This window comes from Vombatus ursinus, unplaced genomic scaffold (genome assembly GCF_900497805.2).
Source record: "Vombatus ursinus unplaced genomic scaffold, bare-nosed wombat genome assembly UNPS02014833.1, whole genome shotgun sequence".
NCBI classification, from domain to species: domain Eukaryota; kingdom Metazoa; phylum Chordata; class Mammalia; order Diprotodontia; family Vombatidae; genus Vombatus; species Vombatus ursinus.
This window is the reverse complement of record NW_020954611.1, coordinates 5,114,818-5,136,442: the sequence shown is the minus strand read 5'-3', so window position 1 is coordinate 5,136,442 and position 21,625 is coordinate 5,114,818. Positions and strand designations below refer to the sequence as shown.

At 37.9% G+C, this 21,625-nt stretch overlaps 1 protein-coding gene across 2 annotated transcripts in view; it reads left to right on the top strand.

Moving 5' to 3' along the window:
* The window catches only part of CPXM2 (carboxypeptidase X, M14 family member 2), a 202,464-nt gene that overhangs the window by 159,926 nt on the left and 20,913 nt on the right, over positions 1-21,625 (top strand). Inside the window, exons 8-11 of one of the 2 annotated variants that reach the window (XM_027839844.1) lie at positions 4,812-4,935; positions 8,255-8,451; positions 10,402-10,527; positions 15,749-16,046. In XM_027839844.1, the coding sequence (XP_027695645.1) occupies positions 4,812-4,935; positions 8,255-8,451; positions 10,402-10,527; positions 15,749-16,046 (745 nt within the window). Of the gene's footprint in view, positions 1-4,811; positions 4,936-8,254; positions 8,452-10,401; positions 10,582-15,748; positions 16,047-21,625 lie in introns of both variants that reach the window. The other variant, XM_027839843.1, reaches the window with a different exon arrangement.

The window sequence follows — 21,625 nt, the reverse complement described above, 5'->3', positions numbered from 1 at the left end:
ACAGATGAACCTCTTAATAAAGTTTCTCAAGAAACTTCAAACCCCTCCCTTTTTATCATAATAAATTTCATGATAACAAGAAGAAATATTCAAAATCATTTCACTCTCCTTTCAGTTATCTCAAGGGACCTAGTTTTTCTAACTGATATTTAGTTGACATCTCTCAAAGTACTTGAGACTTCATTGGAAAACCATAAAAATGTTACCAGGTCATTAACTGTAAAAGCTAGCATACAGATTTATGTGAATGCACAGTTCTGCATTATTGCCCTAATAACTGTTAACTAAAACAACTTGGAATGAATGAAGTAATGATAAGATGTACCAAAAAGGAGAAAAGAAGGCAGAGATAATCTGTATTCAAATCATAGGTCTTTTCTACTTTTAAATCTTAAGAGGTCATTTAGTCCAAGTTAATTTTACAGATGTAGAAACTGAAGCCCAGGGAGGTTATGAAACCTTACTCAATGCCAGAATCTCAAAGTTGGAAAGGTCTTCAGATGTCATCTAGAACAGCTTGTCCCAGGACAACGATCCCTTTAGAAACATCTTAAGCAAATGGTCATCCAATCTTTAGTATAAGATCTCCTATGAATAGGAACTTCCTTCCTTCCGTGCCAACTAGATAGCAATTTTGAACGCTCAAATTGTTAGATTTTTTTCCCTTTATATCAACCCAAATCTGTCCTATGGTAGTTTCTGCATATTGCTTCTAATTGTGCAGGACAAGTTCAATTAATCTTCTGCTTGACAAGTCTCCAAATATCATCTCAAGATTAAAGATTCTAAACTCCTGCAGCCAGTCAGCACATGGCATGGTCTCTAGTCCCTTCACAACTCAGTCAATCATCAAGTTTTTGGCACAGTGCTAAGTACTAGAAATACAAAGAAATTAAAAGGTAGTACCTGCCCTCAAGGAACATGGATTTAAATGGGAAAGACAACATAGAAATAGGTATGCATTTTTTTTAAGTGCACACACATAATAGATGGAAAGTAATCTGAAAGGCAGAGATATTGGCAGCTGTTGGAGGTGAGGGCGAGGCATCAGGAAAAACTTCCTTCAGAATGGTGGCTTTGAACTGAATTTTGAAAGAGGTCAAATAAGCCAAGGAAAGTCAAAGATGATGGTGAAAAGATAGAGCTTCCCAGGTTTGGGTGACAGTGCAGAAGCATAACAATAAGGGATGGAGCCTTGTGTTCAAGGAACTGCCAGTAGGTCAGGGTAGCTGTATCTTCAAAAGAAGCCATTTTGATCTACTGATTGTCCTAGAGCTTTTCTGCATCTTATACTATACTACAGATATGATCTGTCCAGAGAAGAAGTTCAGTGGTACTATTGCTTCTCTTGCTTTGGATCCTGTACTGCTCTTAACACATTCCAAGATCACATTAGCTTTTCTTGGTTGCGGGTCACACTCATTTTGAACTTGTAGTATACTAAAATGCTCAGATTCCCCACCACTAAACCCCACAGGAGCTATTGTTTTTCTATCCTATTCTTTTGCAGTTCCTTTTTTTTAAATCCAATCATAGAACTTTACATTTATTCCCATTAAAATCAAATTCATAAGATTTTGCCCATTGGTCCTGGTGAGACATTTTTGGATCCCCATTTTGCCATCCAACATGTTTGCTCTCTGTCCTAGCTTTGTATCAGTGACATTTTTATAAATATGCCCTCTATGCCTTCATCCAGGTTATCAGTAAAATGCCAAACTGCCTACAGCCAAGTACTTGGGGTAATTCACTCTAGAACTCAACTAAAGTTCCACCTTCTGCAAAAAGTCTTTCCCAGTCCCTCTTAATCTTAAGCCTTCCCCCTGAGACCACCCTCAATTTATCATGTATATAACTTTTTTGTAAATAGTTGCTTGCATATTGTCTCTCCCATTAGACTATGAACTTCTTGAGAGCAGAAGCTGTTTTTTATCTTTCTATCCCCAGGGCTTTGTACAGTACCTGGTACATAGTAGGCATTTAATAAATGCTTGTTGACTTACTGACCTCAAATTGACATTGACCACCTCTGGATCGAGTTATTTAACCAGTTCCTCCTAATTCATCCAACTATACTTTCATCTGGCACATGTCTCTCCCATTTATTTTCAAGGAGATTGTCAGAGACTTTGTCAAACTGCTGTGCTAGAATCAAGTTATAAGATGCCAAAAACAATCCCTTGAAATATCAATCAAGTTATCCTGTCAGAAAGGAAATAAAATTAAACAAGCATCACCTGTACTTAATAAAGCTATGCTGACTTTTAGTGATCAATCCTCACTTAGCTTTCTTATAAACAATTCCTTCAATAATATATTTCAAATTTTTGTGAGGAATCAAAGTCAAGTTCACTGGTCTATAGCTGGAAGATTCTAACTTCCTCTGATTCTATTTTCTTTTTTTTTCCTCTTTGGAGAATTTCTTTCAAGAAACATTTCTTTCCTCTTATAATTGAAGGGTTTTTGACAATTAAGAACTAACTGTCTTTTCAAGTAGAGGGGGCAAGTTGACCTTTGTGCCTATACTGCTCTTACTTAACTCTGGTGGAAACTTGACCAAGGTCACATATGGCAAATTTCAGAGGTAAGATTCCTTAAGCTGCAAATCTATTCTCTTTCATCTGCATCGTATTACCTTTCTCAGTAACTCACCATGCTGGTTCAACCCCAAAGCATTATCTTATTCTCATCCTGGAAACCTTTACCCCAGAGCTAAAATAATGAAGTAAAAGGGAACATTCTTTTTTCTTCTTACTGCTTTCAAAATTAATTATCTACAGGATTCACCAAGCTCTTAAAGTTAGCATATTAACCTTTAAAGCTTTTCATATTCATATGAGACTGTACTAGTAATATTATTGAATTGTAATTCAACTTTGAAAAAAGCAGATCAAGTAATACAAAGGCCTTCAAGAATCAGAGAGAGGGAATCTTGAGGGAAAGAGAATTTTTTAAATATTTAATATATACTTTTATTTTCAATCTTCATTTGCTTTTCTTAGACATATGTTTGACTCCAGAGCATCTTTTTTAAATCTTTCCACCCTGAAGGTTTTGATTCGTATATAATAAACATTGAATGTATTTCTAAAAACATGTGTAAAATAGAAGAAGCTTTATCTTAGGTAAAGTTTCTTTTTCAGGGAAAGAATATGTTATAATACAGTGAATCTCAAATAATTTTCTCCCCCCTGCCATCTTTGTAATATTAGTTACTTTGTCAACAAAACATTTTTGCCCAATTTTAGCTTCCATTTAACATTTAGATTCCAATGACAGCCCTGCCGTTGATTTCCTATATCATCTTGGGCAAGTGACCACTGCTTTTTGGGCCTAGGTTTCCTTTTCCTTGAAATGAGTATGTTGACCAATGCGTAGTGATCTGTCATTCAGGCTATGCAGAGAGTGAGGCTGGTGGATCTCTTTAGCTCTGGAATTCAGAGCTACAGTGAGCTAATCTGATTGATCAAGTGTCTGCCCCAAGTCTGGCATCAATAGGGTGAGCCCCTGGAGCTGTGAGCCAGCCACCAGGTTTTTCTAAGGAGAGATGAACTAGCCCAGGTCAGAAAATGAGTAGGTCAAAGCTCCCATGCCCATCTGTAGTGGAATTATACCTGTGATTAGCCCTTGAACTTCCAGGCTGGGCAAGATAGGGAAACCATAAGCAAAATAAAGTAATATTTTATGTTAATAACATAGAAAGGGTGTTGGACTAGGTGAATTGAAAGGTTCCTTCTAGCTCTGACTCTCTAGGATTCTTAGATTTTGCTCCTAGTATCTTACATTTGTTTTGTGATAAATAACAAGAAATCTCTTATGAGAAGGATTGTTATTCCTTCCTCACTAGAGCAACTTCAGCTGCATTTGCCAAAGTGATATCACTTTCCTGAGAAAGCAGACCATATTCTCTATAATGTGACTGTCAGTGAGGGTCTTTGTGTTTGTGTGTAGATGTGTATATATGTATATATGTATATGTGTGCATGTATGTGTATATGTATGTGCACATGCATACACACACACCCCAGCTTTGGAGAACATGAGAGCTATTATAATTTTAGGCTATAGTAAGAGAGCCATGGCATCCAGGAATATGGAGGTGAGAGCTCTCTATGCCCAATCCAAGTTAGATAACATTTGGTGTATTATGCATTCATTATAGCAAAGATATTGATAAGGTGAAAAGCATACAGAAGAAGGCCACCAGGATGGTGGAGGCCTTCTAATTAATGACATATGAGAACTGGGGTGAAGAAATTATACTTAGACAAGTCACTTAACCTTTCTTATCAATTAAATGAGAAATTAATATTAGCTGGTCTCCAAGGTTCCTTCCAATTCTAAATCTATGATCCTGTGTTTAGCTTGGATAAGACGAGATTTGTGGGGAACATAACTAATGTCATCCATTATATAATGGCACACCACGTGGAAGAGCTATCAGATTTCTTCTGCTTGTCCCAAGATGGCAGAATTAGAAATAATGGGTGGGACATTTCAAAAGGCAGGTTTAGACTTGATATAAGAAAAGACTTCCTAACAATTGAAGTTATGTAACAGTGGGATGGGCTACCTCAGGAGGTAATGGCTTTCCCTTTACTAAAGGTCTTCAGACAGATGCTAGATCCTCACTTTGGGACTATGTTGTACAGGGAGTTTGTCTTCTAATTGGAGTTAACTGTCCAACTCAGAAATACTGTGTAAACAAAATGAGTCTCTGTGCTTCTCATTGCCAACCCAAAGGCTACACTTTGAAAATTCCTTCTTGAATGACAAGGGTGTAGAATTTTTTTTTAAATTTTCTTTTCCAGTTGATGAAGATTGTGAATGAAATGTGCCCAAACATCACAAGGATTTACAATATTGGCAAAAGCCACCAAGGACTGAAGTTGTATGCTGTGGAAATCTCTGACAACCCAGGAGAGCACGAAGTTGGTTAGAATTATATGGCTTTATGAAATATATGTAGCTTTCATACATACCACATTAGATGAAGGAACAAATCTGTGACTTTGAACAGTTGTAGAATACTTGTAAAAATAATTGTAGACCGTAAATAGGTTTACAAAATGCATTTATTCTTGTCATGAATCTTTTTTACAGAGGTGATTGATCCAATGTTGATTTGGTAAACTTAGATATAAATTCACAGGGTCTTAGGGTATTTCTATACATATTATCAGGATAATTTTAGGGTGGCATTTATATCAGAATTTTTTCTAATTTCTAAAGATGAACTATATTTAATTCCATTTTCTTCTATTATTAGGGTGAAGCATAATGACAAGAATGAAAATGATGATACAAAATCATAGCACATTTGTAATACACTTTGGAGTTTATAAAGACTCTGTGAGATGAATAGAAAAATGAATATCATGCTCACTTTCCCTATGGAGAAACTGAGACACAGAGAGGTTACTGATTTGAATAATGTCACATAAGAACATAGATCTAGACCTTAGACCATAGATCTAGAAAGGGTCCTTGATGACATTGGTCATCTAGTCCAGTTCTCTTATTTTACAGATTAGGAAAATGAAACCTAGGGAATTTGTGACTTGCCCAAGATCATATAGCTAAGTAAATGGAAAATCAGAAATTTGCTCTAAAGTATGCCCACTTCTAATTAGAATAAACCTGTACCTTTCTACAAAGTTTTAGTTTTCCCTTGAAAAGTGACTCCAGAATATTTGATTATTATAGGTGCAAGATATATGTGGTTCCCTTGCTTTCATTGAATACAGGCAGTCTTTTTTTTTTTCAACTGCCTGTTGTATCTTTGTAACTATGATTTTAAAAAAGTCTCCAACATAGGAGTCTTAACCTGAAGTCTATTTACCTCCGAGAAGCTCATGGATAGATTCTCACCTCGCATAGGGAAAAAATACATCTTTATTTTTACTAACCTTTGCTTTCCTTGGTAATCCTGTCTGTTTTATTTTATGCATTTACATATATTGTTCTTAAAAGGAGCCAGTAGATTTCACCATACCATCAAAAGAGTCCATGACACAAAAATGTTAAGAACCTCTGCTGTAACTGAAAGTCCACCCCTTAGCCATGTTGCTCGAACATCAAAATTAGACTATTGTCCACTTTGCAAATTTCTACTCCTAAAACATATCCGTAACCCAAAAGAATGTGTGCTTGCAGCAAAGTCCTGCTTTGATGTGTCAATAGTCATAGTACATGGCCATGACTACGGGTTCTCAAAGGCTGTGCCAGTAGAGGAGGGTGTATGGGGTGTTCATGGAGGACTAGCAGCTCCAGTCTGAGGATTTGCTGAGCCCTTTTCAGGGCTGCTCATCTACCTTTGGTGTCCATCTGTCACCCAACTCTCATCTGTGCCTCCAAGAAACTATAGCATGTACAGTGGCCACACCCCAGTAAAACCATCTCAGCAGATGGGCTAAACCAGGTGGAAGGTAACAGACAAGTCTCAAATGCATAGGTGAGTTAGGGAGGTATCTACCCCAAGCATGTGAAGACGTACCCTGGTGGAATGGGCGGACGAGAACAATTTGTTCCGATTGCCATGAAGATGGCTGAAGCAGGTGCTGTGGAATGCTTAGAGCTTGGTCAGACAAAAAAAAAAAAAAAGATGCCAAGGTCCTCCTCCATTGTATCCAGGGCTGTCACCAGTCATCTTCACTTTGTCTTGCCACTGGACTTTCATGACTCTGGAAGACAAAGTGAGGCTGATGACTTTGTACAACTCTGCCTGACTTAAATCTAGTTCACGCATGAGTCAAGACATCACCTTGTGGTGTCATTGGTCCTCTTAGAAAATGAAGTACGAATAACAACAGCAGCCAATAGAGGATATGCCCCAGCAGGCCCAACTAGGCTAGAAAGGCTTAAAGATAGAGATTGTAAGTCTCACTGGAAGACCAACCTGATTGAGTTCATAGAGGCTCATCATCACAGATTTGGCTGCTTGGTGATTAATTTTTTGGCAACTCACTAAACACTGTACTCTAGGGCAGGGGTATTTTCCAGTCTGTATTGACCCACTCTTTGGCAAAACCACTGCTCTTTAGGAAACACATATTCCTGAGCAGAAAATGCCCTGTAATCCTTAAAGAAGCTCATTTTGCAAGTGAGAAAATTGATGCAGAGTGTCTTACCCAGGGTCTCACAGCTGGTAAGTGTCTGAGGCAGAGTTTGAACTGGGGTCTTCCTGACTCCAGGTCCAGCACTTTTATTCACTGCACTAACTCATTGCCTGGGATAGTGCACAGAACTCTGGATTTGGATTTAGAACCTTGGGTTCAAACTCTGGTCTGCCCCCTCCTAGCTTTGCAACGTTGGGCAAGCCTTATTCTCAGCTTCCTCTTCAGCATGTAGCTGGTGTTATATATGTTGTCTGTGTATGTTATGTATGTCCACATGGATCTCTATAGATGTGACTCACAGGGAGGAATCAATAGATATCTCTAGTTTCCTGCACTCACCCTTCTCCAAGGGAGACTTTGATTCCTGTTCAGAGGCAAGGCAGGGGATTGGCATCAGAGTCTGACTACTCTGATTTCCTCAGAGAAATGGTACTGGACTACAGTCATTATCTGTTTGCCCTTCCTACATATTGTTAATCTATGAGAAATATTTTTAGGTTCAAGCAATACTCCTGACTGCTATCCCTTAATGGGAAGAAGTAGTCCAAACTTTATATCCAAGGCTTGGATCCTTCCCCACCAAATGCCAGTTTCACCAAGGCCACACATAGTGAATGTCATTTGTAAATTAGGAATCTGGATCCCAGAGTCTCAGCAGTTTGCCTAGGATAACCAATTAGGCTTCTTGTAATGTCAGGGCTAGAATTCAAGGTCTCCTGCTTCCCAGTCCAGGCACCTTGGTTCGCTGGAAAGAGCATTGCATCTGGATTTAGGAGACCTGGATTTGAGATCTGGATATGACCTTCACAACAGCTAATAATGTAGGGAAAAAAGTCTATACCTTAAAGCAATATACGAATGTCAGCTGTAATATCAGGAGTGATAAAAGATTATTGCAATAATAAAAGGGCATCATGTATTGAAAGTACTTCAAGTGCTGTAGAATTATCAGCTATTATTATTTGTTATCCTCATTATTATTGTTGTTTTTTTATCCCACAATTTCATTAAGTATGTTTGATAGGGAATGATGCATAAGTTTATATTTTTTAGGGATTTGTTATTCTATGAGCAATATAAATTTCAGTATATGCAGCCCATACTGATATTTGTATTATCTTCTCCTTTGAGTAAAGGTGAACCAGAATTCCGCTATATAGCAGGGGCACATGGGAATGAGGTGCTTGGACGAGAGCTCATGCTTTTGTTGATGCAGTTTCTGTGCCAAGAGTATAGGGCTGGAAACACACGGATCATCCAACTCATTGAAGACACCCGCATTCATCTTCTTCCTTCTGCCAATCCAGACGGTTATGAGAAGGCTTATGAAGTGGTAATGTCATTTCCTTCCTGTTGTGGTTCAGCTTCATCTTTTCTGAGAGAATTAGCGTATGGTTAAATGATATGCCACATTATTCAAAACCTTCCCTTTTAAATGTATCCCCCTCCTCTCCTATAAATGCCTCATTGGAAAATCATAAGAGCTTATGAGTGAGACAGCCCAGCAATGAAAATTCCAGTGTCCCAGGGAAAAAGATAGATAGAACAGTCAACTCAGGAAAGTGAATGTGTATCTGTCAAAATGCCAGCTTTGATTTGTAGACTTTTATTTTAATGTGTATTAATGGAAACAGCTTTTCTATTGGAGATTTTCTGTGATAATGAATGTTCTATATTTGTTAGGGCTAGGCAGAGGAAGTCTATTTATATGGCAATTTGCATTTTGGCAAAGCATCACTAGTGTACATTGTATTAATCTACCTTAAATATCACTCCTAGATTAATCTCTAAAATATGCTTTACTCAGATCACTGCCTTTTTAAAAACAAAACAAAAAAAATTCTCTGTGGCTTCCTGTTGTTTATAGAATTAAGTCTAGGCTTCATGTCTTGGCATCCGTGACCTTTGATAATCTGACTACAATCTACCTTTTCTAGCTTTATGTTCTGCTACTCAGCTAACTCCCTCTCTTGAGTCATTCTTCATTAGCAGCCTGTTTATTTGAGAAATAAAAACAAACAATTAACAACAATAACAACAAACCTTTTGCTTTTCTGCCTTTGTTCATATCGTTACCCCACCCCCACCCCCAGATGAAGTGTCCTCCCAGATTTTTCTTCTTTCTAAATTCTCTTTTCATGTCAGAAGCATTTCCTTACTGCTTTGTGAGGAAAGCATAGTCACCCCTAATGTTACAAAATTGTTCATAGTTTTTTGGGTTAGGGTTAAGGGTACCTTTTCCTTTGATAACTATAAGCAAGGTAAATCAGGTACCATATCCCCATTGAAATGAGTATATCCTGGTGTTTTCCCTAGTTCCCTTCTCTCAGGTACTTCACTGATTATTTTTCAGTCAGAGAGGATAGCCTTTCTTCTCAAGGATTTTCACTAAAATTCTCCTCCAAAACCTCATCTCATGGAGGAGATCAAGGCATCTCACTATACCAACAGCATGAAGACTTTGACAGGTCCTACTAAATATGGCTCCAGTGATGGACTACATCAGTGGTGTCAAACTCAAATAGAAACAGGGCCACTAAACCACATGTAAGGATTCCTGTGGGCTGCATATTATCTTTGAAAAGAACATAATAACATTATCTGCGTTCTATTGTATATTTTTTATTTTGTTAAATATTCCCCACTCTACATATTTATATGGTTCAGGCAGCACTTGAGAATAACGTAGACCACCATATGTTTGACACTCTGGACTACGTAACCAGCCTAACAGATGAGTCATATAAAGTGCTTTGCTTAAAGTGCTATAGAAATGCTAGTTATTATTATTATTGTTGTTATTAAAATTAAAAGGGGCTTATCATTAGAGATTGACGCAACTATGATATTTTGGCTGTGGTAACTCTTGAAGCCTATGTATAGGCAGCTGAGTAGCGTAATGGAGAGATCTCCGTACTTGAAGTCAGTGAGAGAAATTGTTATTTTACTATTATATTAATAACCAGTTATTAAAATGGGATCTAGTCTTTTCTCCTCAATTTCCTCATTAAGGCCTAGCTCTTGTTAAAAAGTCAGTCTCTGAAAGACAACCAGCAATTTGCTAGGATTGTGACCATATGGAATCATTTGATTATGATTACCTACTGTAGATCTATAAAGTTTTGTTTCATTTATTTTTCCCAGTATTCTCCAGGGGAGGACTCCATCATGGGGAAATGTAGAGGTGCAGCAAAAATTTGAGTTTGCATGATAAATACGATCTTACCACAATGGAAACCTTGTCCTACAAAGTATGAGTTCATATTCTGAAATTGTCTCCCAGGGCTCTGAATTGGGAGGATGGTCTCTGGGACGTTGGACCCATGATGGTATTGATATCAACAACAATTTTCCAGATTTAAATACTATGCTTTGGGAAGCTGAGGACCGTCGGAATTTCCCAAGAAAGGTACCCAATCATCACATTCCAATACCTGAATGGTTTCTATCTGAAAATGCAACGGTAAGTCAAAATAACTCTTCAGCTGCACTATGACAGACAACCCAAATCAACATGGATTTGTAGGTAGAGAGAGCCCAAGTTAAATGAAAAATCATTTAAAATAGTAAAGAATAGACCTTTGTCCAGGTTGTTTTCAAAGGATAAATGTGACTCTAGATGAGCGAAACATTTACAAACAACTTCTTGGCACAGTATTACATGAGAAGAAAGTTTAATTATATTTGTTATATTTAATTTTAATTTAATTATATAATTATATTATATTGTGTACCATAACTAGAAATGTCAATCCTCAGGTTTGAGAGTTATTTTTTCAACTATTATTGTTGCCATCATTATTGTCACTGATACAGCCAGAATCAAAGATTTTGTGGTCCATTTCCTTAATAGCTGGAAAGGACTTGCTTTCACTTTAATTAGTCCCATAGTTTATGGCCTGTAGTCTGTTGTAAGAAAACAAATATGGAATTAGATCATTAATGTTTTCATGGGCCTTATTTAGCACAGAATACTTAATAAGACATATTATTCTCACCTAATATGTGAAATTCCATCCATGTGCTGTTTCCATTGTCTGAATTCTTATTGCTTTCCCACTACTGCCTATCTGAATCACCCCTATCCTAAAAGCTCAGGCCAAGTCCTTTCTGGAACTCCTTACCACCATGACTTGCCCTAATCTTTCTCTTCTTTGAACTCCTGTAGGCTTGATTTGAACTATTCATTTGGAAATGGCAATTTTTACCTAGTACTGTGACTTTTTTGTAGCTGTATATGTCCACTCTCTTCAATCTCCACTACATAGATTATAAGCTCCTGAAGAGGGAGGACCATATTTTAGGTTTCTTTGCATAGCAAAACATAGTACCTAGCACAGAAGCTGATTAACTCATTGAACTGTATAATAAGGCAACATTATTAATATCTTCATCCTTAGCAAGTTCTTTGAGTTTTTGACATCATGAAAATTTATTTCTAATATACTCACATTTCTCTGATAAAACTAATTGTCTTAATAGTATTTCTATTAGTTACTATAGTAAAGGGGAAACATTTTTTTTTCTATTTAGCTATTACTTTGACAGTTCTTTACTTCTTGGTAAGCTGTTAAATTGTTAACAGTGAAAGGAATTCTAGCTGAATGACATTAATATGATTTATAGAGATAATCCCCCAGTACTGGGAACCTACCATAATAGGGAATAAGAAAAACACCCGAATTCCATGAGTGGGTGGGTTTTTTGCTTTAATTTTTGAGGGAATGGTGATGAAATATATAGTTGGTCTCTTGATTGGGGCACATCTTTATAGTAATGAATTATAGAATATCATCTTAAAGGTTTATTTTTTAAATCAGTATTTCTACATCTTGATTTGAATTTTAAAAGAGAGACAGTTTAAATGTATCACCTCACAATTGTCTGGCAGTTCATAACAAGAAATACAAATCCTCAGATTGGAATGTGTCACTTTTTATTACCACACTTAATAACTTGGTGTAAAATGTTCATAACTCTCTAGATAGATCTTAAAACATGAAGCATTTCCATATCACAACAACGGAAAACAAGAGAATAAATTTGAAGCCAATGGAGGATAATTACAGGATTTGGGGGAGAGCTTACAAGAGTCATTAAAAGGCAAAAAATGAAATAAACTAATGACATGCTGGGCTTTTCTTCCTCTGATTACTAGAGTTCAATAATCTCTAAGTATTTATCTGAGTCTACTGGCTTCCTATATGCCAAAATAAGTGAATGCATCTTAAAGTTTTATGAGCTCTCTTCTCTCCAAGATGCTTTAAATATGTGCTTTTAAACTCAAATAGAAAAGGACTAACATACATAAGGATTCCTTTGGGTGGCATCTGACTTAGAAAACCTTATTTTAACATTATCTGTGTCCTATTGTACTTTTATTTTGTTAAATATTTCCCAATTACATTTTATTTTGGTTTGCACTGTTGTCAGGAAACCCTGTATTTGACTAAAAACTGAGTGAGTCTGTTTACTCAATGTCTTTGATACTGAGTGACTGAGGCATCATTTTGGTTCCTTTGGTGGGTAAGGTCTATTCTGCTCTTTTAAAAACACCACAAGGATGGCATATGCTATCTGCCAAGTGAAGAATGGGAAGAGTCCAGAGTTGTTGAGAAGATGAGATGAAACATTGTGATAACAAAGGGAAGTAGGGTAGATTTAAAGGTAGAAGGAATTGTAGGGGTCCCTGAGTCTTCATTCCTTTATCTGATGTTGGATGCATACCCAGTTTTCTGACTAGCAAAACCTAGGTACATTCCCCTAGCATAAATGGGTTAAACATAATTAGGGACAGATAATTAAATAAAAGGGAAAATAGAGTGATTAGATGGGAGTTTTCAGCTCAATTTGACATACTTTTATTAAGCCAATGATGTTGCAAAATGTTGTAGATAGAAAGACAAAAAAAAAAAAAAGGCAGCAGCAATCTTGCCCCTCAAGACGACTGCATGTTACTAGGGGGGAATACAACACATACATACACAAACACATACACAGGTATACATATATGTATATGTGTGTGTAGGTATATATGTGTACACGCATATGTATATATAAACATATACAAATGTATATATGTATACACATACATATGCATATATACTTGTGTGCATATATGCTTATATGCATATATATATATATATATATTCAGTGAGAGAACAACATAGTTTGTAGAGGGAGAGATCACTAAGTGCTGGTGGGGTCAGGAAAGGCTTACCTTACAAGGTGGCCCCAAATTGAAGGAAGCTAAATATTTGGAGTGTTAGAGATGAAAGATGAATGAAGACATGGAGGGCAGCTTTTGATAAAACACAGAGATGAGAGATGGGATGCCAAGTTCAGGAAACAGCAAATAGGCCCATTTGGCTGAAACATAGAGTTCATGAAAAGGAGTACTGTACAGGAGTCTGGAAAGGGATCCAGACTGAGATGAGCTTCAATACCAAGTGGAGTTTTCATTTTTTCTAGAGTTAATAGCAAACCAATGAAGATTCTTGAGGAAAGGAGTTAACATAGTTGGACCTGTGCTTTTGGAAGACTGATTTGACTGCTCTGTGGGATATAGGTTGAAAAAGGAAAATGCTGTAAGCAGGGACACCAGTTAGGAAGCTACAGCAGTAATCTGTGTAAAAGGTGATAAAGAAATGAACTGAGGTGGTGGTCATATATGTGAAGAGAAGGAAACAAACAGCATGTTTGGGAGGTGGGAAGACAGGATTTAGAAACTTATTAGATATGGGAGGCAAATGGAAAGGAAAGTCAAGATGAGTCCAAGGTTGCAAACCTGGGTGACTAGAAAAATCCTGGTGTCCTCAACAGAAATGGGGGAGCTTGGAGGAGGGGTGGGATTTGGGGAAAGGATAATGATTTCTGTTTCATACATACTGAGTTTAAGATATTGATGGAATGTCCAGGTAAAGGTGTCCAGTAGACATGTGGTGATATAAGACTGACATTCAGGATAGAGGTCAAGGCTAGATCTCTGCATTTGGGAGCCCTCTGCATAAAGCTAATAATTGAATCCACGGAAGCCAATGAAATTGCCATTAAAGGGAGATGAACAGGAGGACCAGGACAGAACTTTAGAGGGTACCTGCACTGAAGGACTAGGAGATGAATGATGAGCCAGCAGAGGAGACTTAGAGAGAACCATCTCTAGGTATGAGAAGAACCAGGAAAAAGCAGTGTCAAGAAAGCAGAGGCAGTATCCCATGAAGAATAATTTGTCACAATACCAAATCAGCAGTGGGAGGCCAAATAAAATGAGACCTGAGAAAAAGGCCGTCAAGAGTTAGCATTAGCAAGTAACCTTGAAGAAAACATTTTAAGTGAACTGCTAGAATCAGTAGCTAGATTTGCAAGGTGTTGGGAGGTAAGAGAATGAAGGTGTGAATAAGCATTTTGTAGGAATTTGACTTTGAACATAAGGAGACATTTAAAATTCAAGGGGATGGTGGAGTTTAAAAAATAATTTAAAGGCTGGGGGATAGATATCAGGGGAGGAAACAATAGGTAAGGAGAAAATAGGGGATGAAAGAGAGGCAGAGATAGAGACACAGAGAGAGAGAGATGCAATAAGAGGGAAAGAGGAAGGAGAGGGAAAGAGGGAGGGTGAATGAATGATCAAGAAGGCAAGTCTCTTCTGGAGGAAAGGGACATGCGATCAAGGGCACAAGTAGAAGTGTTGGCCTTGCTGCGGAAAAGTGCTACCTCTTCTTCAAAGGCTATAGCTGAGGAGGAGAGAATATGGAGCAGTGTGGAAGGATTTGAGGTATGGAATAGAGAAAGATGAAACTCTTGGTGGATGGTTTTAGTTTTCTAAGTAAATTAAGATTTTAAGTAGCAGAAGAAAACACAGGGAAGTGAGGAAGGGAAGAGGAAGAGAACAAGCATTTATTAAGAACCTATGTATCAGGAAAAGTGCTAAGACAACCTTGGGAGGTAGGTGTTATTAGTATCCCCATTTTATAGTTGAGAAAACTGGGGCAATTTCCAGCGGTTAAGTGACTTGCCTATGGTCACATAGCTTGTAAGACTGGATTTGAACTCAGGTCTTCCTGACTCCAGGGACTCTACCTGACTCTATCTACTGTACCACATAGCTATATAATATGAGTGGTTGAGGAAACAAGAGGCAGTCTGGAACAAAACAAGTGGAGGCTGTGTGTTTAAGGGGAGGGAATGGGAGGATTATATGAAATCACGAATCCATCTTTAAAGGGTCCTCAAATGATCTTTGTGTTTAATAGCGTGGTCTTTATTTTCTCCTCTTCCGAACTGGATAAATTAAACCAATCAGAAGCGAAAGGGAATAAATGTTGACTGCATCCAAATTTTGTGTCAATCACTGAACCAAGGGCAGTATTGCATAGTGGAGAGGGCCCTGGATTTGAACTCAGAACGGGTCAAATCTCACTTCATACATGTACTAGTTGGGTAACCCGGACAAGTTACTTTATTTCTTTCTCCCTCATTTTGCTCATCTCTAAGATGAGGGAACTTGACTCAGTGACCTCTCAGACCCCAACCAGCTCTAAATCTGTGATCCTGTGATTCACATTAAACTGGCTTCATGATATATGTAGCAGTAATGGTATCAAGCTGTTTGTCTTTTTCTTTATATTTAGGTGGCTGTTGAGACAAGGGCAATAATAGCCTGGATGGAAAAAATCCCATTTGTGCTGGGCGGTAATTTACAAGGAGGAGAATTGGTAGTGGCGTACCCATATGATATGGTCCGATCATTATGGAAGACCCAGGAGCAGACACCTACCCCTGATGATCACATATTCCGATGGCTTGCCTATTCCTATGCATCAACCCACCGGCTCATGACAGATGCCCGGAGAAGGGTGTGCCACACTGAAGATTTTCAGAAGGAGGATGGAACTGTGAATGGAGCTTCTTGGCATACTGTTGCTGGAAGTAAGGGCCTGGTAAAAGCATCCCCCAAATTGTAGTATGATGAGTTGAGCTGGGCCTTTTGCACTCACCAACAATAGCTAGGTTCTCTCTTACCATTTTCCTACTTATATTGGATATCAAATTCCTTTTAGCCATTTTTGTTCAGTCCTTCTTGTTCAAAGATTATTTTCCTTAGTAGGGAAGACAGAAATGAAGTGAGATTTAAGTGACTTCCTTCTGTTATCCATTGTTATTCTACCGTCCGTCCCAGGAAGTGGTCCTAAATATATGTATGTATATATAGATAGATAGATATGTATGTATATATAGGTACATATATGTGTATATATGTATGCATATGTGTGTGTGTGTGTATGTATATGTATATATGATCTCAGGTCTTAGGAGCATAGCTTTGGAAATTCCTCTTTTTTTCTGATACAGCTTTTTAAAAACACTGTTTAGTTTAACTCCCTTTGCTATCCTTTGTGTATCAGAGTCTTTAACATTGTTCCTATGCCATGTTTTTGCGGCTGTCTTCTCTTAACTTCCCTTGTTTCCCTCTTCTCTACATAGGGTTAAGAGCTAGGATTAGCCTTGTGATCTCATTAAAGCAGAGGATTCCCTCTACCAATGTACCTTCTCTGCAAATGAGAATCTTAAGGAGCTTAATTGACTTGTCTAGTGTCACCTGGGTTTCCACCACACCATGCTGATTCTTTCTTGTGAAAAATCTAGGTTAGTTCAGATTTAAAAAGTCAGAATTGGTTCCCTCAACTGAGTTATACCACAATTCCCTTAAACATTATAACTGAATGCATTTAAAGCCTGATAAAACCAAATGAGCGTAGGAGATGGGGGTTAGTTTTATGTCCTAACATTCATATTCTAGAGGGCTTCCACATTCACTTAGTATTTTTAAAATCTCCAAATTCTTTATAGCTCTCAAACTTTGAATTAGCCCTATCAATCAACCAAGAGACAAGCATCTGTTAAGTGCCTAGTATACACCAAGCACTGGGCTAGACCCTGGCCATACAAAGACAAAAATGAAATAATAGCTCCTGCCCTCAAGGCACTTCCATTCCTAGTCAGGCTGAATGGCTACCCTTTTCTCTCCTAAACCTCTTCCTAATGCTTTCTCATTTCTAAAATCAAAAAAACATACAATTGCCTGAGACAAATAGTTTGCTGGCTTTTGTCATCATAGATTCCATCAGCAACCCTGAGCAAAGAAGGTCAAATCGAGACATGTTCTATGTCTCTAAGGGCCTTTACATGGGCCAGTTCTACTTTCTTTATGTCATTGGTTGGCACCTATTTATGTGGCTACTTTGATTCAGACTATTCGAAAAGTCAATTCAAGACTTGAAGTCAAAAGACTATCTGAGTTCAAGCCATATCTCTCCCTCTTGCTGGCTGTGTGACCCTAACCAAATCAATTCACTAACCCTACTCAACCTCAATTTTATCAACTATAAAATATAAATAGTAAAACTTAGACTTTCTTCCTTGGAAGGAAACTTAGCACAGTGTTTGGCACATAGGAGACACAAGAAATGCTTATTGACTGACTTATTGATGGACTGGACTTTGGGCTCCTTTGAGTATCAAATGAGCCAGTGTGAAAGTTTTTGCTACCATAGAGTGCATTACAAATGTAAATTATTTTCTTTTTATTAATGACCAAGTTTTTGATGAATTTAGACAAGTGAGAATTGCAAAAAGTACAGTAACAGCAGGGTATTTGTTCAGTCCCTGTCCTTACTTATTGAGGTGTATTATGGCAAGGTCACTGAAGAGACAGCCTTGGAATCAGGGAATCTTGGGTTTGAATCTTGCCTTAGACAATGCTGTGCATCCCTAAGCATGTCACTCTCTCTCAACTTTAGTCCCCTCAACTGTAAAATGGAGATAATAATAGCAAGAGTTATTGTTAGAATCAAATGAGATGTTTGTAAAGTGTTTTTGAAACCTAAAGCTATATACAGGATGTCCTCAAAGTCTGGGTCTTCAAACTATCAAAGCTTAAAACTGCACTAAGACTTTTGGGACATCCTGTAGCTACAAGCAATTGCTGTTACTACTCATAGGGGAAGGAGTGCTCAGAAACCAGAGTATTCTTCCAATCGCAGTACTATTTCCAAGTTTCAGCTTTGATATCACTATAGAATTTACTACTGCTGCCAGGGAAAGAAAAACAACATTTGGCAGTACCATTTCCTGCCCGAATAAAAAAGTTATTGGTTATTGATGATAATAATAATAATCCCTTATCTGGGATTCACAGTGTATAGAGGGCTTTCACTGATACATTAAGTAATATCCATACCAACCTCATTAGATTTTGAGAGAAAACACTATGCAAACCAGAAGGTGCAGTAGAAATGTGAGCTGTGATTATTTATATTATTATATCATATTTATATGATATGCTAATGATATTATTAATTCTTAATAATTAACATTATTATATATTATATATTATTAGATGTGATTATTTTCTCATTTGATTTGCTCCTTCTTCATAGTAGCCTTGTGAAGCAGATGTTTTCCCACTTTATAGCTGAGAAAACTGAGGCTTAGAGGTATGATGGTTTGGCCAAAGTTACCTAGCTAGTGATCAGCAGGGTTCCTTCTCAATGTCATTGCTTTTGACTCTAGGTCCAGGACATTTCCCACTGAATCATAACTGCCTTTGCCAGGCTCTGGAATTTATTCCACTTCATCCTATCATTCCAAATCAATCCAAAGAAATAAATTTTAACAATGATGGATGGGGAGAACAGATAAAGAAAAATACCACCCTCCTCATAGCAAAGCGGTGGGGGGCTACCGTGGCAAAATGTCACAAACATTGTCAGATATAGCCACTGTTTAACTATTTTTGATGTTTTTGAATAAATCACTATGTGAGAAGGACAAAAAGAGTTCATAAGGTGTATTAGAAGAAAAAAACTGGAAAAGAACCAAGGGTTAAACCATTTCTGTCACTAAAATTGCATTGTGGCTAAAAACAGGACACCAATCACCTATCACCAGTTTAAAAGCTTGGGCTGAAAGACCAGGCCTAATCTTTAACTTTCAGTACATTCCTTGATCTCTGTAAGTGCCATGGCCCTTCTGCAGCAGGTCGCAGACAGCAGCACAGCCAGATTGGTCAATGCGGAGTCAATAATAACATTTTTAAAAGGCGACTACTGCATGACCAGTCTAGGCCGCATTTGAGCTTTTAACCAATTCTGCTTTCCATTTATTTCATTGACTTCCTTTACAAGTTGAGGGGGGGCTCAAGTTCTTTTAATCGCTCTTCTTCCTGGTGGTATAATGAGGTCTGCAGAATCATTTCACTGGAGATTAATGAAATGGTGTTTCTAATTTCCTGCCCTTCCCCTTTCCCTTCCCCTCCCACTCTCCCTTCCCTCATACCCTTCACTTCTGCTTTCGTATTGCTGAGCAATGACCTGACAGGCATTAGTTAATGAGTGATAGGTAAACTGTAAATTAATAAAAGTAAAGTTTACCACAGGGTTCAGTATGCTTCTAAATATACATTACACAATAGATACTTGCATTGAACCTGCCTATGTATGAATACCATCGGTCCATTGTTCCCTGTTATCCCTGGGCAATGAAATCCTGTGTCATGATACCATCTGAGCCACAGAGCCTTAAGAAATGCTAGATTCTGTGTTGCATATTGAACTTGGGGACAAGAGAAGGATTTCAGTGAAATGCAGAGCACAAAAGAATGTCTCGCCACCTTTAGCCAATACCTGAGGGGTATGAGGAACTATCTGAGTGAAAACCCATCTCTGTTGCCACCCGGGTTCATGTAGAAAATGATTTTTTACTTCTGGAAGCAGCTATCTTGCAAAGGCACAAAATGACACATTGCAGAAACCAGTGACTAAGATGAAATGATCACATCCTCTTATGATCCAATCTAATTCTTGATCATTTGGTCTTAGCAGTATAGGTGGTGATGAAGGACCCTCATTATAAATGGAGTGCTCAATGCCCAAATTTGGCATTTCCAGAGCATTTGCAAATTACATCACAGCTACTCACAAGGACCCTCTAAAGTAGGGTGATTATGGCCGTCTCATTTTACTGGTATGTCGAGTATAGCAATCAGCTTATTCTAAACAGAGTGCTGTATTTTGGAATGAAATACCTGAGTTTTAATGCTGGGCTTGCCACCAATGAAGCATGGGACTGTAAACAAGTCCTTTAAAAATCTCTGAGACTCAGTTTCCCATCACAAAAGGGAGATGCTAATGTTTGCTCTATCCATTTGTTAGTAATGTCCTGAGGACAGAAATAGTAGGGTGCATACATATGTGTGTTTTATAAAGACCAATAAAATGTAAGCCACCTCACATTCATTATTAGTACAGTGCTAAAACATGTGACTGACAACTGAGAAATTTATTAGTCAGTCAACTGGCTATTTCTTGCTGTGGTCCCAAATATGAGGCCTGACTGACTGTTTGACTATTGATCAACAATAATTTATTAACCACTTACTATGTACCAGACATGGTGCTAAGTGCCAGAGATATGGAGAAAAGCAAAAAAAAATGCCCTCAAGAAGCATACTTTCTAGTGGGGGAGATGACATGTAGATAACTAGATATATTTAAGAGAGAGAGAGAGAGAAAGAGAGAGAGAATGAGAATGAGAATGATGGAAAGAGAGAGACCCAGAGAATGAGAGACTGAGACAGAGAAAGAGACAGAGAGAGAATATAAGGAAGTCAATCTGAGAAGGGAAGATACTAGCAACTGAAGAGAACTGGGGAAGGTCTCCTTCTATATGTGAACTAGGAAAACTGAAAGGTGGAGGTTAGGAGTCAGAGCCTTCCAATCAATACCTTTTTTTGGCAGCTACTAGACTCAATCTTTGTCCGTATAATGAAGTGCCTTTCCTAAATTATCTATGCATGCTTTTGGCCTTGAATCACTACTGTTCCACCAACTTAACCTCCATCCAATTTTCTGGGTCCGCTGTATCACTAAAAGACAAATGGGAGGGAAGGTATCTCATTGACATTTCCATGTGACAAATATACAAACCTGGTAGAGAGAGAACGCCATGTTGAATCATCTTCTGCTTTGAAATACTTGGCCAGTTAGCATTTTCACAGTGTTGTTCTTGGCTGTAGAAAGCAGTGATCTTAAGCAGACACGTTCAGAGAGAGCACAATATTAATAATTTGATGGTAATTGAACCAGTATGAAGAACAGTATGAGGAAAAATTATCTGAGCCTGGTCCCAGTGGAAGGGAAACCGCTAATGTGAAGCAACATATGCCATGGGCTGAGACTTCAGTTTTTCCCCCTGCTAACACACATAACATAACATTGAATATTTGTGTTCTGTGAGGCCCCGAGTGACTCAGAATCCAAAAGTGTCGGATGGCTTATTGAGGACGCCTCTTCTTGATCACTACTGTTTGGCGTCTTGACAAAGCATAGTTCAAATGTGTGATTGTGAATGCTCTTATTCCTCAAAAGAGCATTTGAAAGGAAAGAATGAGGATGTGGAGTACAGATTATACTCTCAATTCAATGTCCACTGTGACTCTTTACCCACTT